Below are 16,491 nucleotides of genomic sequence, written 5' to 3'. Positions count from 1 at the left end.
GGGGGTGGCTAGGCAACTTCCAAGCAGTACAACGCACTGCCAGCGAACGGAGCAGAGCGCACACGAGCTGCCGTGTGGAGAAGGGAGCTAACGATGCCTTTCGAAAGCTTGTCTGGGGTGATTCTTCTGCCACGCCCTGGGATATTCTGAGCTACGGAGCTATTATTCCAGACTGAGGAAGCAGGAGCCCAACAAAGCTATTGAAAGCGCCCAAGCTCAGAGAGCAGCTAGCAGGGGAAGAATTTGAATTCGGGGATCTGGAACCAAATCCCGTGTTCTTCTTTCTCCTAGCCTAAACTTCCTCTTCTTTAAACACTGTAAGAGGAGGATTTCTCCCTCTTACAGTGTTTAAAGCCCGATTCTATAGACCAGGTAGGGAATTGCAAGTGGTTTATCATTTAAATGTGCTCTTAGTTAACATTGCTTAAAGCTAACCCAGGAGAGATGGTGCCCTCCCTCATGGATGACCGCATAGGGCCGGAGCCATGGGCTGTGCACTCTGTCTCTTCATGGCTGTTGCTTCCACTGGCAGGAAAAGCCAGAAGCCATGACAATACTGAGCATGCTGAGGCCCCCACAGACCAGCTTATTCTGGGACCCTGGGAAATCTCACATTAGTACTTTCTCCTTGTCCTAGAAAGGGGCCAATGTAAGACCAAAATACTGGGCTACTGTGGCAACCGTCTTTCATTTTGTGACCCGTTTTGTGGTGCTCTTTGTTCTAAACAGACATTGATTACTATTCATAATGAAAATGAAGATAATTATATATATTTGCATTTGGGCAACCGCATGGGCCATTCCGGTGAGTACATTTCCTAATCAAACCTTCCTACTTTCCTGTATCTTTCAACCCAGTGTTGAAATGTACGTATTTCCTTATGGTTTTACAGAGAAGTTGAGTCTAGCCACTTAATAGAAATCTTACATTTTCATTAAAGCTATTATGTGGTATCCTATGGGGGTCTCGACCAAAGGCAAGCACATGAACCGACGCAGGCTCCCTCTCTTCCTGTTGAATATCCTAATGAGGGAATGACCCACGTCTTAACAAAAGTTTATTCATATTAATTCCATGCCTCAAATTCCTGAAGCCCGCCAGCTTCATTCCACATGGATTTCACTGTAATGCCAACACAGCGTAAACTCTTTGGGAAAAGTTGAAGAAGGAACAGGAGCTAAAAGTCAGTTTTTTCAATGTTTCATGGGTGTAATTTGTGTGTTCACTGTGGAAAGTCTGGAGTGTCAAAACATGTACAAATGCAGAAGCATTAAAAAAGTTGATCTGTTTGTAATCTCATCAGCTGGCCTCCGTTTTCATAGGGCGTCACGTAATCAGATTCTGGGTTGTTCCTGCAGCTGAGGAGTTTTGTAAGGACTCCGAGCTCACCCTTGCAGGTTAGAAGTATCAGTTACATAGAGCTGATTCTCTAGTAGCCCGGACTCATCTTGCTTTAGGGGTTTGGGGCTGATCGATGACGACATTATAAAAGCCCTCCTTTGCTCCGCCTGAAGCCCCGCATAAGCACTGTAACAGGCTCCTCTTCTTCTCTACGTGGCCAGACTGTGATCTGACCTTCTTCCTAAAACAAGGACCTCTGTGATATCTGTGTTTTAACCTATGCAGGTTCCTCATTTAGTACCATCGGAAAGAGACATTGTTGAAAAATCTGTGGATGTACGTCTTCTAGCGCATCCAGGAACCGCAGCGCAGGTAAAGGACAGAAATATGAACGCTCTGTTTGTTGTCTGTTTCCAAGCCAATTTTACACCCTATGGCTTTCTCAAAAATTTCCACCCATTTTTTTTTCAGTTGGCCTTATTTGAAAATGATAGCCACAACTGATTTTGAATTGTGTCTCTTTTTCAGAACGAGTTACCTGTCAACACCACCACTAGGGACAGTAACGACTCCCCGAATGGCAGTGAGATAGGAGAGCAGGTACAATCCGAGGACAGGAATGTAGGAGGGAAAGATTCTTCTACTCAGCCCATTTTAGCAAGCGAACCCGGGAACCATGCCGAGGACGTAGAAACCTGTGGTCATGATGGGGTGCATCCGAGAGGAGAGGACAACACAGCAAATGACGTCAGGGGCCAAGAAGGCATCGCTGAAAATGCCGAGGAAGCAGAGAGTAGTGTACACGGACAGACTGATCAGGATACAAAAACTCGGGGCGCTAGTGGCGTGAGCCAGAATGTTTCCCTTGTTCAGGGAAATGGGCCTCAAGAAGCTGGCAGCAAGGACAGCAGCAACCATGAGGCGGGAATACACGGGAGTGGGGCTGCTACCCAGGAAACAACTCCTCAGAGAGAAGGGGAGGGGCGTGAGAACCAGGGGACTGAGGTGACCCCGAGCATCCGGGAAGATGCTGGTTTCGGTAATGCTGAGGGGAGTCCTAGCGGGAATGGGGTAGAGGAGGACGAAGACACGGGCTCTGGTGATGGTGAGGGTGCAGAGGCAGATGGAGGGGAGAGCCACAATGGCGCGAAGGGCCAGTCTCATGGGGGAAACAGCGACCACAGAGGTCAGAGTTCAGTTAGTACTGAAGACGATGACTCTAAAGAACAAGAAGGCTCCCCACATGGACGCGATGGAGACAATAGCAGTGAGGAAAACGGCACTGAAGAAGGCGACCGTACCCAAGCAACGCAGGACAACCAGAAGCTCAGTCCCAAAGATGACAGAGATGCAGAGGGTGGGGTCATCAGTCAGGCAGAAGCCTGTCCTTCTGGGAAGAGCCAAGGTCAGGTACGTTTGAAACTGATTCCTTTAGATGGCAACTCTCTTCCCTCCGTGGTTGTACCAAACAACTCCAGACAAACACGAGATTAAAACCCCAAACAAGCATAAAAGTCCCATGCTAAGTATCTGGGTTCTATTTTTCAGCTACATTGAGTATTTTAGTGAAAAGACTGGAATTCTTATAACTTTGATATAGGACAAAAATTTTAAAATATTTATTTTATGTATAGATGAGTACACTGAAGCTGTCTTAAGACACACCAGAAGAGGGCATCACATCCCATTATAGTTGACTGTGAGCTACTATGTGGTTGCTGGGAGTTGAACCCAGGGCCTCTGGAAGAGCTGCCAGTGCTCTTAGCCACTGAGCCACCTCTCCAGTATGTCTCTGATATAGGACAAATTTTAAAAGTTAACAAATTTCTGTAAAGTTAGAATGCTAGAAGTCATGCTGATAATGATTCAGTGGTGTTTTCAAAAGACATTTTATGAATTCATTATACAGAATGATGAACTTCATCATGGCCCTTTCATTATGAGTCACCTGCTGGTTCAAGTCCTTACCAGTTAGAAACCTGGGAGGTTTATTGGAGGATCAAACCCTGATACAGAACACATTCACATTCAAGTACTAGATCAGCAGACTTTCATGAATCACTGCACTGACAGCCCATAATCCTGTTCTCCTCAGACCATGATGTTTTGCAGCAAATATTCACTAATTATCCACTATTTATATCGTTTCACAGGGAATAGAAACTGAAGGTTCCAACACAGGCAACAAAAGTATTATTACCAAAGAATCTGGGAAACTTGGTGGAAGTAAATCAAACAATGGACACCATGAAATGGAGCTGGACAAAAGGAATAGCCCAAAGCAAGGGGGATCTGACAAGTCCCAAGGGGCTGCTGAGAAATCAGACGCCCACAGTAACGTGGGACACAGCAGGATAGGTAGCAGCAGCAATAGTGATGGGCATGACAGTTACGATTTTGATGATGAGCTCATGCAAGGAGATGATCCCAACAGCAGCGATGAATCTAACGGAAGTGACGGCAGTAACGGAAGTGACGCTAACTCCGAAAGCACCAATGAGAGTGGCAGCCGCGGAGACACTTCTTACACTTCTGATGAATCAAGCGATAATGACAGTGACTCACACGCGGGAGAGGATGATAACAGTGATGATTCATCTGATACAGATGACAGTGACAGTAATGGTGATGATGACGGTGACAGTAATAGTGATGATGACAGTGACAGTGAGAGTGAAGATAAGGACGAATCAGACAGCAATGACCATGACAATAGCAGTGACAGTGAGAGCAAATCAGACAGCAGTGACAGTAGTGACAGTAGTGATAGTAGTGACAGCAGTGACAGTAGTGATAGCAGTGACAGCAGTGACAGTAGTGATAGCAGTGACAGCAGTGACAGCAGCGACAGCAGCAGTAGCAGCGACAGTAGTGACAGCAGTGACAGCAGTGACAGTAGTGACAGCAGTGACAGCAGTGACAGTAGTGACAGCAGTGACAGCAGTGACAGCAGTAGCAGCAGTGACAGCAGTAGCAGCAGTGACAGCAGTGACAGCAGCAGTAGCAGTGACAGTAGTGACAGCAGCAGTAGCAGTGACAGTAGTGACAGCAGTAGTAGCAGTGACAGTAGTGACAGCAGCAGTAGCAGTGACAGCAGTGACAGTAGCAGTAGCAGTGACAGCAGTGACAGTAGCAGTAGCAGTGACAGTAGTGACAGTAGCGACAGCAGTGACAGCAGCGACAGCAGCGACAGCAGTGACAGCAGTGACAGTAGTGACAGCAGCAACAGTAGTGATAGCAGTGACAGCAGTGACAGTAGCAACAGCAGTGACAGCAGCAACAGTAGTGATAGCAGTGACAGCAGTGACAGTAGCAACAGCAGTGACAGTAGTGATAGTAGTGACAGCAGCGACAGCAGTGACAGTAGCAACAGCAGTGACAGTGACAGCAGTGACAGCAGTGATAGCAGTGACAGCAGTGACAGCAGTGACAGCAGTGACAGTAGCAACAGCAGTGACAGTGACAGCAGTGACAGCAGTGATAGTAGTGACAGCAGTGATAGCAGCAACAGTAGTGACAGTAGCAACAGCAGTGACAGTGACAGCAGTGACAGCAGTGATAGTAGTGACAGCAGCGACAGCAGTGAGAGTAAAGACAGCAGCGACAGTAGTGACAGTAGTGACAGTAGTGACAGCAGTGACAGCAGTGACAGCAGTGACAGTAGTGATAGCAGCGACAGTAGTGACAGCAGTGACAGTAATGACAGCAGTGACAGCAGTGACAGCAGTGACAGCAATGACAGTAGTGATAGTGACAGCAGTGACAGCAGCAACAGTGACAGCAGTGATGGTGACAGCAAGGATAGCACTTCTGACAGCAGTGATGGTGACAGCAAGTCTGGTAATGGCAATAGTGTCAGCGACAGTGACAGTGACAGTGACAGCGAAGGCAGTGACAGTAACCACTCAACCAGTGATGATTAGAGCAGAGAGAACCCGTGAGATCCTCTGTGTGACCTCTGGTGAGTGCTTGGAAGGCAGTGAAGGTTCCTAACCCAATGGCGACAGGAGAGATGTGCAGACTGTGTGGAACCAATGGAGTTCACAGGGAGTGGAGCCGAGCTCCAGCTCTCTCAGAGAGAATCTGGGTGCACCACCTTTGGTACATGTGTGTTAAGATATATTCATGTTCAGAAAATATTTTTTAAAAGGATAAATCTAAACATAATACTTAAACAGGAACTGAAGTAATCACTTACTTTGACACATAGCTTCGATTTGAAGGGCGGGTGCTTTAGAGAGCACAGCTAGCAACGTCACAGCCTGCCTCAGCCTCCTCCGTGCTCCAGGCACCAGAGAGCTAGTCTTCATGCTGTGCAGTGAGCGATGCTGTTCTGTGACACTCAGCTCAGCTACTCTGTCATTTACTTATTCCAGGGAAAATACATTTAGGACATGATCGAAACACTGCAGCGACTGCTGGACCTCTCCAAGGTGCTGAGATAATCTTTGTGATGATAAAACAGCTTTACATTATGAAAACTCTGAAGAATGAATGAGGAAAGTGCCCCGAGGACGGCTCAGACAGATCTGACACATGTGGCTAGATTTCTGCATAGGATGGAAATGCACTAAGTCCCCAACCCCTGCACTTTGAACAGTGTCTTCCTTCCAGCAGTGGCTCTCGGATCTTAACTGTGTTATTAGTTTTCTTTGAATCACAGGTCAAACAGTTTAATCAAGAATTGTAAGGGTGCGTGTGAGAAAAGGGGGGCCCTCTTCATGCTCTAGGGCTCCTCTGACAGCAGGAGAGGTGGTGAGAATAAACCACATCATCACAGGAGGTGTGACCTGGGAATGTCTCAAGAAAACTTTAAACCCCAAGCCTTAAGGATATTTTTGAAGGTTTAGGGTTTCTCTTTGTCATTTCCCTGTTTTCCCACATGGGCAGGTATGGCAGGTTTGGGTTAACTGGAAACTCTTTATTCACGATAACGATAGTCGGTTCCGTTCTCACTTTAGGCTTATTCCACCCAGAGTTTCAGAAGAGTATCTTTTTCCAGGTGCTTACCTCCTTCTGTGAGAGTTTCTGAGTTAAGGAATATTGCTGAGGCTTTCATACGCTGCTATCTGTAAACGCCTTTGTGACCCCCAACACTGTAAGGCACCAGGCTTCTGAGCGGCCACAGCTGTGACATGATTCCAGACCACTTTTCAGGAAGGAACAATTCAGGCTTTGCCTTCTATTAGACTGCAAACACTCCTCCGTTTGCTTTAACTTGTCAAGCACCTGCCTCTAGTGACCCGCCCCACCCACTCATCAAAGTTATGATCACTAAAGCCATGGGTAGAAAACTCATTGTAAACTGTATACGAAATGTAAAGGAAGACATAATGAACTTCAGTATTATAATAAACATCTATTTATACAATTGCTCACTGGGAAAATTCTTCATTCATAGTTTGCAAACATTTGTGCTCCTCCACCCATTGTAAAATCTGGTATATAAGATCACACTTCTGCTGGGCGTGGTGGTGCATGCCTGTAATCACAGCACTTGGGAGGCAGAGGCAGACGGATTTCTAAGTTTGAGGCCAGCCTGGTCTACAGAGCTCCAGGATAGCCAGAACCACACAGAGAAATCCTGTCTCAAAAAACAAAACAAAAAAAAAAAAACCCCAAAACAAAACAAGATTACACTTCTTACATATATTTAGCCATTCTTATTAAAATCAGTATTTGTGAACACAAAATACAAACTTCAAATACTATTAAAAATAGCGTACATAATACCAAAACTTTATCATCCAACCCACAATTTCTTTTTCCTAGAGACAATTCCGCTTACTAATGTTTCACAGACATTCCAGAAATGTTGTATGACTATATTCACCTTTAAAAAGTCTGAGGTATTGTACCACACACTCACCTTACATTTCAGTTAAGCCATGTCCCTTGAATATTGGCTCATAGCACATAGATCAACCCTGTTTCTTCATAGTTCTGCTCAATTCATGAACTGATGTAAGATATTTATCCTGCACCCATGTTATCATCTATACAATAACCCAAGTCACTGTCACGGTCACTGTTTTATTTCTGTGAAGAGACATCATGACCACAGGAACTCTTATAAAGGAAAACATTTAATTGGGGTTCGAGTACAGGTTCAGAGGTTTAGTGCATTATCTACATGGTGGGGAGCATGGCAGCATGCAGTTAGGCATGGTACTGGAGAAGTAGCTGAAAGTTCGTTCCACATCTGGATCTGTAGGCAGAGGAAAAGGAGCCACCATGTTGGGGTTGGTCTGGTGCTGCTATGCATTCAAATACTGGGCCCAAGATCTTGTTGCTCCCCATGATCAGATCCTCACATACACCAACTGATGCTATGTAAACCTTGCTCCCCAAGTATTGGTCAATAAAAGGGCTAAAGTCTGAGATTGGGCAGTAGCGAGAGAAAGGTAGGAGTTCTGAGGATCAAATTGAATGAGGGGTCTCAGGAGAGACAAAAGATGGAGGAGAGGAGGCGGCAACAAAGAGAGGAGGAAGCTGCCGTGAGAGGAGAGGGGCCATGAGCACACAGGGCCAGGAGATAGAGCAGTGACAAGGGACACATGGCTGGGATGTAAGTTACAGTAGCTCAAAAGCTGCCCAGTCTAGGCGTACAGCTTGTAAATCAGATGCCGGAATTGTGTGTCGTTTATATGGGCTAGCTAGAATATGTAATTCCTTTTATACCACTGGGCTTGGAATGTCACCCCCAGTGACACACTCTTCCAAAAAGCTGCACCTCCTATTCCTTCTCAAGTAGTGCCGCTTCCTGATGACAAAGTATTAGTGTATGGGGCCGTTCTTATCCAAACTACTTCAGTCAGACATACATCTGGCCAGTTCTCAGAAAGCTTTCTCCCTAAAGAGTATTTTTTTAATGAGATTAGATGCTTAGGACCTAAAATTATAGTGGAACTTATGAAGGAAGATTGTGACTTAGATTTTATTATATAAACAGTTATATCTTCATTTGGAATATCAGGGCAAGAATGGAGGCGATGCAATTCAATATGTCTCAATATTCAATCCTTTGAATACCAAGACAGTATCATTATGGAAAAACCTCACTTTACTTTCCAGGGTAAAGATTAATAAGCAATTTCCTCATACTGTTCATGAGGGCAATGCTTTCTAAGGTTTTATTTCTAATAATGTGTATCTCTGTGTGTCTATGTTAGGGTATTCACATGTGCATGCAGGTGTCCGTGGAGACCAGAAGAGGGTGTCGGATCTCTTGGAGTCGGAGCAAAGCCACTTTTAAGTTGCCTGGTGTGGCTGCTGGGAATTGAACTTGGGAATTTTAGTAGCCCTCATACTCTCAATTGCTGAGGCATCTCTCCAGCCTCTGAGAGCAGGGCTTCCTAAATCTCATGTTGCTAATCAACTAGTCACTTATTATATCAGTTTAATGAATTACAAAAATACTTAAGATGAAAGAGCAAGGAACAATCATAACTCGGTGTGTTGTAAGGATATATATATATATATATATATATATATATATGTATATATATATATATATGTATATACACACAAACATATATACACACAAACACACGCACAATTATGTCTAAGTGCACATATCCTGGAGATGTGTGTGATTTCTTTCTGACTGTTCATTGCAGCATAGAGAACCATTGGTTTAGGAAGACATTGGTAATTTATACTGCTTTTCAACATTCATTTTTCTCCTTACAAACCTCTCACTTTCTTGTCCAATTTTGAAAACAGAAATTTAAAAGAGAGCACAAGGAGGCTGGGGATGTAGCCAAGTGGGCAGAAGGCATTGGTACCCAGCACTTCAAACAGCTCCAAACCAGACGGAGTCCTATCCTTGTAAACTCAGCATTCTGGAGGTGGAATCAAAAGTTCAGGGTTTTTCTCAGAAACACAGTGAATTCAGGGTAGTGTGGATAGCATAGTGTCCTCAAGACTCTGGGGAGAGGAGGGGAAGGAGAGAGAGTGAAAGCTAGAGAGAGTGGGAGGGGGGAGAAGGAGAGGAAGAGAGAGAAGGGGGTAATTGAGGAAGGAGGAGAGAGAGGGAGGGTGAGGAAAGGGAGAAAAGGAGAGGGGGGAGAGAGACAGAGGGAGAGAGAAGGGATATAGAGGGAGCGAAGGAGGGAGAGAGAGATGGGTGCAGGAAGAAAGATGAAAGGAGGGAGAGAAAGAGGGATGGATGGAGAGAGTCAGAAAGAGACATAGACAGAGACAGAGTCAGACAGAGAGACAGAGAGATAGAGAAACAGAGAGTCAGAGAAATGGATGCATTCCCTGGGTTTACTTATGTCACTGTCTTAGTCAGGGTTTCTATTCCTGCACAAACATCATGACCAAGAAGCAAGTTGTGGAGGAAAGGGTTTATTCTGTTTACACTTCCACATTGCTGTTCATCACCAAAGAAAGTCGGGACTGGAACTCAAGCAGGTCAGGAAGCAGGAGCTGATGCAGAGGCCATGGAGGGATGTTTATTACTGGCTTGCTTAGCTTTCTCTCTTATAGAACCCAAGACTACCAGCCCAGAGATGATACCACCCACAAGGGGCCCTCCCCACTTGATCACTAATTGAGAAAATGCCCCTCAGCTGGATCTCATAGAGGCACTCCCCCAACTGAAGCTCCTTTCTCCGTGATAACTCCAGCCTGTTTCTAGTTGACACACAAAACAAGTCAGTAGAGTCATGGAGGAAGGGCCAAAATTATCGTTGCTGTTCTTGAGTGTCTTATATGTTCTGGAAATCATTGGGAAATTAAGCTATCTTCTCAGTTTCATATATAGCCTATATGACCGAAGACAAAAGTCATAAAACAGTCTGTCACAGCTTGTCCCCTCCCCCACCACTAGACCTGGTAATTCCTTATGTACACGATCAAGACACTAGTTAGGAAACAGTGAGGGTCTTCTGTTGTGGTAGTAGATACTTTCATTTCAAAATCCAGTTCTCACACAGCAGGATAGCATTTAGAAAATCATATACCATTGTATAAACGCATTTATTATTAACCAGACTGGAATTTCCCAGAAGTCAACCTTGCTTTACGGTTTGTCATGGAAGTTTTGAAAAGCCATAGACCAAAATAACCAGGAACAATTTTCCTCTCCCTAAAAGGAGCAGAAACAGAATAGATTTGAATAGTCACAGATGAAAACACCATCACGGTCTCCTCGGGATCTGTTCTCAGCTGCTTGGGAGCAAATCCTCCAGGGATAAAAATAAATCAGCTGCACAATGTTCCCTCAAACAGGGTCCTAAGCTTCTAAGCCAGGAGAGGGGAGGGCGAGGAGTAGGCAGTGCCTGTGTGCAGTCACATACCCCGTTCAAAGCTGAAATGCTTTTCCTCCGGATGCTTAATCTGTTGTTTATAAGCTATTCAGTCTATAGCAAGCAAGATGAGGGCAGACAGTTTGTCAAAAGCAATAAATACATGGAATAGTCGGATCAGTTCTCCCCTCTCGATACCCCAAAGTATCCCGAGGCTCTGTGTGCTGTCATCGATACATCTTGTTATGACGAGCAGTTTGTGTCCCTGCTTAACTCACCGATGAACAGACCCTCCTCTCGGGTTTGGATTCCCACAATGGTGCCTGGAAACCAACTTGATCAACGAACACTGTCTCCACACAGAGTGAAGGCAGGCAGTAGTTTTAGGAGTGTGACCACGGGTTTGAAGAGGAGCATTTAAAAGAGACGGAGGTTGATGAGGGGACCAGTAGGGCATTTCCAATGTGGGAAACCCCTCCTTAGAAGCAGAGTCTACTGAGGGGTGAGTGACCTTTTTACAGAGAGCCCAGAAGGAATGGGACTGTACTGGCAGTGGACACACACCTGGGAAAGGAAACGGAGGTGGGACAGGGGAATGAAATATGGAGACCATGAGCATTCAGGGAAAAGGACACTAAAGTAAGTTATTGATTGGGAAGAGGATTAGGAAGTATATAATATGGATACATAATTAGGTTACAATTTAAATTTATGTATATAATTTTACATTCTAAGGGAATGAAACTAGTAGATACACAGAGATTTTATTGGCAAGAAAAGAAATGTTTTTGGCCTTGAGAAGAATGTATGAGAGCTTTGAAAAGGTAATATGTGTGTGTGTGTGGTTGGGGTATGAGTGTGTGTGTGTGGTGTATGTGTGTGTGTGGTTTGTGCATGTGGTGTGTGGGGGGTGCTGTGTGTGTGTGTGGTATGTGGTTTGTGTATGGGGTGTGTGGTGTGTGTGGTGTGTATATGTGTGGTTTGTGTATGTGTTGTGTGCATTGTGTGTGGGGTGTGTGTAGTGAGTGTGTATAGTATGTGTGGTTTGTGTATGTGGTATGTATGTATGTGTGTGGTGTATGTGGTATGTGGTATGTGGCGTGTGTGGAATGTGTAGTGTATGTATGTGTATGTGGTATGTGTGTGTGTTGTGTGTGTTATGTGTGTTGTATGTGTTGTGTGTGTGTGGTGTGTATGTATGTGTATATTTCAGGAAGGCAGCTCTAAACTAATTCACACAGACTCTCACACACACAGGTCAGACTAAGGTCTAAGGACACAGTAATATCCATGGAAGATGATGTGCATATGAGTGACGTGTGTGCTGTCTATGTAATAACTACTGTTGTCAGAGAAGCCCTTGATGGTTATGCTTCTCCTCCTGCAGTTCAGCTACTCCACAGTGACAAGCTACTCTACTCACCTGACATAACGGCCAGCTGAGTTAGAGACCCATTTATGATCCAGTTTCTTATATTCCTCTGGTGTGGTGATGGTGTCGTGGATGAATATTCTTCATCAATATAATTTAGACTCATGGTAAAATAAATATGTGTCTAATCGATTTTTTCCAAACAACAAACTTTTATTAACAGATAATATAATTTGTTCTTTCCAAAAGCCACAAGGAAAAGTGTGAATAATTGAACAAACACACTCCACCAGATTTGTGTGCAGACCACTACCTGACATCCAGTGAGGACTCTGAGGTCCTGAGGTCAGCTTGTCCCTCTGTCTGTCTGCACTTCTCTGTTGTTGCCAGCATACACCCTCAGGCTTAGACAGACCTTCACAAGGTTGATCTCATTCTTAAAACCCACTTATCAGCTCAGGGTGGGGCAGGGGTCTCAAGCCGGAACGTGGACAGCTCTGTAGTGAGCCGGTCTAAGCATCATTTAAGATTGGCCAAGGAAACATGTGGCTGGAATGGACGAGACATCATTTATGTTTATTCTAGTAGCAATTTTCTCGAGATCAGAACATTTCAAAGTCTCCAGATTGGAAAAGAATCAATTTTTTTTTGTGCTAGATTAAAGCTCAACTTTTTCAAAGCACCAAGTTATGGCATTGTAAATTTGAGAATATACTCTAGGTAACTGTAATTTTCAAATGTTTAAAAAGAAAATTGGAAAAGTTCTTACATTCTCCCAAGGGTCAAGACCACCACCACCACAACAGCAAAGATCAATTTAAATACAGGACGGAGAAAAGGAAGGGGTTCAAACGCTGAGATTTATGCTGCTCCCAAACTATTGTGGACATTTCTGGTGGGGCAGCTCAGCAGGCAAGGTCTGCAGTTGGGTATGGTTACTGGAGGCTCTCTCCCTAGCAGCCCGCCTGCCTCCTCCTGACTCAGGACACCAGCTAGCGCAGAAAGCCATTCCAGCTCAGGTCCAGTTTGGTTTTTTAGCACCATGACATGTTCATAAAGATAGACCACCCTTTACCTCCAGTTTGGTCCAGATCAACGGCAGGTGCCTCAGCTCTCCATGTATCTGCAAGCCTTTGAGAGAATTACCTGGTTACACATCTGTACCCTAAGGTGACCTATAACTCTCTACCATTTTATATTTTAAGGGCATTGCATATTCAGAGGTTGGGTTATGTGCTAGCCTTCACTGTTGTAGTTTTATTGTTCCCTTGTAACTGGTGAAGCCTATTGAAGTTGCCTCCTGCAACAATCGCTAGGTTATGAATTTTCTTCATCTAATCTGAATCCCCTGTTGTTCAATCTTAAGATCATGAGTCTCAAAAACACATTGGTTAAAAGAAAGGAATAACTCAAAATAACTAAATATCTTTAACCCACATTATACACACAACAGTTTTGAGGTAACAATAATATCATGATCACTGGTATAAATAAGAACAGTCTAAATTACTTTTGTGTAAGTATTCATCATTTCCACTTTCTATGCTGCAAAATAGGGAAAGTTTATTATAGTCAATTTATTTTACTTACTGAATTTTATTCCTCTATCTTTACATTTTTCAGAGAACTCTAAGCCTATTATTATTATTATTATTATTATTATTATTATTATTATTATAGTAAAGGCCTTGAGTCTGTAATCTATTCTCCTGGCCAGTCAGAGTCTGGCAATTATATCTATTTTTCTCTGCATCAATTACACTGTTTGAACCTGTTTGGGGGGAGATATTTCAAGCAGATTCCTGGAATAATGGCTTCCTCCAGCTCTGTGCTTATCGGTGTAATGATCTCCAGGGCATAAGGACGACCTCCAAATAGGGGCCAGAAAAAGTTAAATTTAGGATTTCCCAAAAAGACTATATATAATTTTCTCAGAAAAAGACATAAAATGAATCATAATACAGGAAGTCTCCAAGATTACAATGCACAGAGACCAAACCCCAAAAGTCAGAGAGAGAGAGAGCGACTATGGCAATCTCCAGCTTTGCTGGACCTGTGTCCGGCAGCTGTGCTGGCTTCACGACTCCTGTTTCTCTCCAGTGGGCATGGCTGTGCCAGAGGAAAAGCCAAATAATATGGCCTATGAAAAGGATATAACAGAAAATGATCACCAATGACATTCTTCTCTCCTTATGCATCAAGGCCTTGATCCGCCATCCCTGGAGGAGATCCTATTGCAGCAGATAGGAACCGGGAACCGATACAGAGACACACAGCCAGACAGCATGCAGAGTGAGAGACCTCGGAACACCCAGCCCTCAATGGGATGTCTCCACCAAATCTTTCCCCTCAGAGCTCAGGAAACCTAGAGGAGAAGGAGACAGAGAGTGTGAGATCCAGGGGGGCTGGGACACCAGGACAGCAGGGCTCTCTACTTCAACAGGATCAAAGCTCATATGAACTTACAGAGGCTCAGGCAGCATGGACAGAGTCTGCACACGTCTGCACCAGATGGGACCTTAAAGATGAAAGGAGACGGGACGCAAGTCCCACCGCTAACCCAGAGGCATCTATAATTGATAACTCCTGCCTGTGAAAGATGAGTTTTTTCCAAAGACGTCTCATATCTCACCTTAAGTCTACCCATAAGGGTGACATATATGATCAGCAGCAGATACCCAACAGAAAATAAAGTCAATGGAATCTTTGGAGGTTCCTTGTCTCATAATGTCATGTTAGGGCTTTTGTTTTATATATATATAATATATATTATATATTATATACAATACACAAATTATAATATATAAGCCACACATATGTATATATAATATGTACATACACATTACATGTGTAAAATATATACACATATATTACATATATTTATTTATATATATATACATATATTACATGTGTGTGTGTATATGTGTGTGAGTAGATGCTTAATTTTGACTGTCAGTTGGATGCTCTGGGAGTGTCTTTTCTTATAGAGGAAGTTCATGTAGGTGAGAGGCCTACTCTAAATGTGGGTGACACCACTCCATAGGCTGGGGACCAACACTGAATGAAAACAAAAACGGGGGGGGGGAAAGTTTGGGGAGATTTGGGGGCAGATCCACCTTACTCTGCGGTTTTCTTCCTTTGGCCACAGAGAAGCTTGAAGGTGGTTTTTATTATATGGAATTCAAACAGGCTCAGATATCTGATCAGCTCCTGATCCTGCTGCTGAATGTCACCCCAAGAAGAAAATAACTCCTCCAGCCTCCTTCCTTAAGTTGCTTTGTACATTTTACAAATTTTATTAGTTATTATCATATGTGGGTACATGGTGTGTGTGTGTGTGTGTGTGTGTGTGTACATAGTATGTGCACCCCAGCACTCAGGTACAGGTTAGAGGACAACTTTGAGGAGTCACTTTCCTCTTTCGACCTTTGTGTGGGTTCCAGGCTGGGACTCAGGTTAACAGGCTTGTGTGACTGGGTCCTGATGTGCAAACTTACAGTTTCTTTGGAAAGTCAGTTGTGTTAGCTGATGTTTCACTAAAGTCACGGGTAAGAGGATGTTTTGCTAAAGCAATCACATGAAAGGATGGGTGAGGGCCAGGCAGTGGTGGCACACGCCTTTAATCCTAGCACTTGGGAGGCAGAGGCAGGCGGATTTCTGAGTTCGAGGCCAGCCTGGTCTACAGAGTGAGTTCCAGGACAGCCAGGGCTACAAAGAGAAAACGTGTCTAAAAAAAAAAAATTAAAAATAAAAATTAAAGAAAAGGATTGGAGGATGGGTGAGGAAGGTTCGTCATTAAATGACACACATGTATTGATTCACCTTACATTGTGTTACTGAGCTCCATTTGTTGACTTTATAGAGAGAATGCACCAAAAAACTTCTGGTGGTGTTCTGGCTGGCGGCTTTTCGCAGCTTCCACAGACTCAGGCTGATTGGCAGAATGATGTCAGCTGATACAGACTCCCATGGAGTTTTGCTAAGACAGACTCACGTGGTGAGGCCAGACCTATTTGACGACATGTGATCTTTGGAGGGAGTAGAAATAAGACCCAGTGGAAGTGGTGGCGGCCTTGCACAGCTAGCTTTGCAACTCTTCGTTGGTCTTCGCGGAGAGAGGCTCAGCCAAGAACTTCACTTGGCATCCTTGCTGGTCCTGGTCCATCGCTCCTGCTGACTCATGCCTATTTGGAGGAGACCTGGCTGTCTTGCCACTGCTGCTGATTCATGCTTGCTATCCCAACACTGCTGAACTGGCCCGCTGGGTATAGCCTTGAAGTGTTTGCAAATGGATCGAGCTGCTGATTCCTGTGAACTGAACTGCAGATTTCCTAACAACGCAGATGGCATTTGCTCCAAAGAACAATTTCTAAGCAGGTCCACTTCTCCTGTATCCTAATGACTGTTCTTTTCCACTCCCTCTGGGTGGTGGGCTAGAAGGGGGGTTAAAGCATTTAAGAAGCCTTATTAAAAGTAGGTCTTTGAAAAATCTAAGCCTCCAGGCCTTCTAAGCCACCGAGCCT

At 44.2% G+C, this 16,491-nt stretch overlaps 1 protein-coding gene across 1 annotated transcript; it reads left to right on the top strand.

Moving 5' to 3' along the window:
- Positions 1–748: 748 nt before the first annotated feature.
- On the top strand, positions 749–5,265 carry Dspp (dentin sialophosphoprotein). The gene is made up of 4 exons (XM_052199584.1): positions 749–805; positions 1,628–1,714; positions 1,871–2,752; positions 3,496–5,265. The coding sequence occupies exons 1-4, from the start codon at positions 749–751 to the stop codon at positions 5,263–5,265; spliced, it is 2,796 nt and encodes a 931-aa protein (XP_052055544.1).
- Positions 5,266–16,491: the final 11,226 nt, after the last annotated feature.

Source organism: Apodemus sylvaticus, chromosome 11 (assembly GCF_947179515.1).
Source record: "Apodemus sylvaticus chromosome 11, mApoSyl1.1, whole genome shotgun sequence".
In the NCBI taxonomy this organism is placed as follows: Eukaryota; Metazoa; Chordata; class Mammalia; order Rodentia; family Muridae; genus Apodemus; species Apodemus sylvaticus.
The sequence above is the reverse complement of the archived record's forward strand: the minus strand, read 5'-3'. Positions and strand labels throughout refer to the sequence as shown.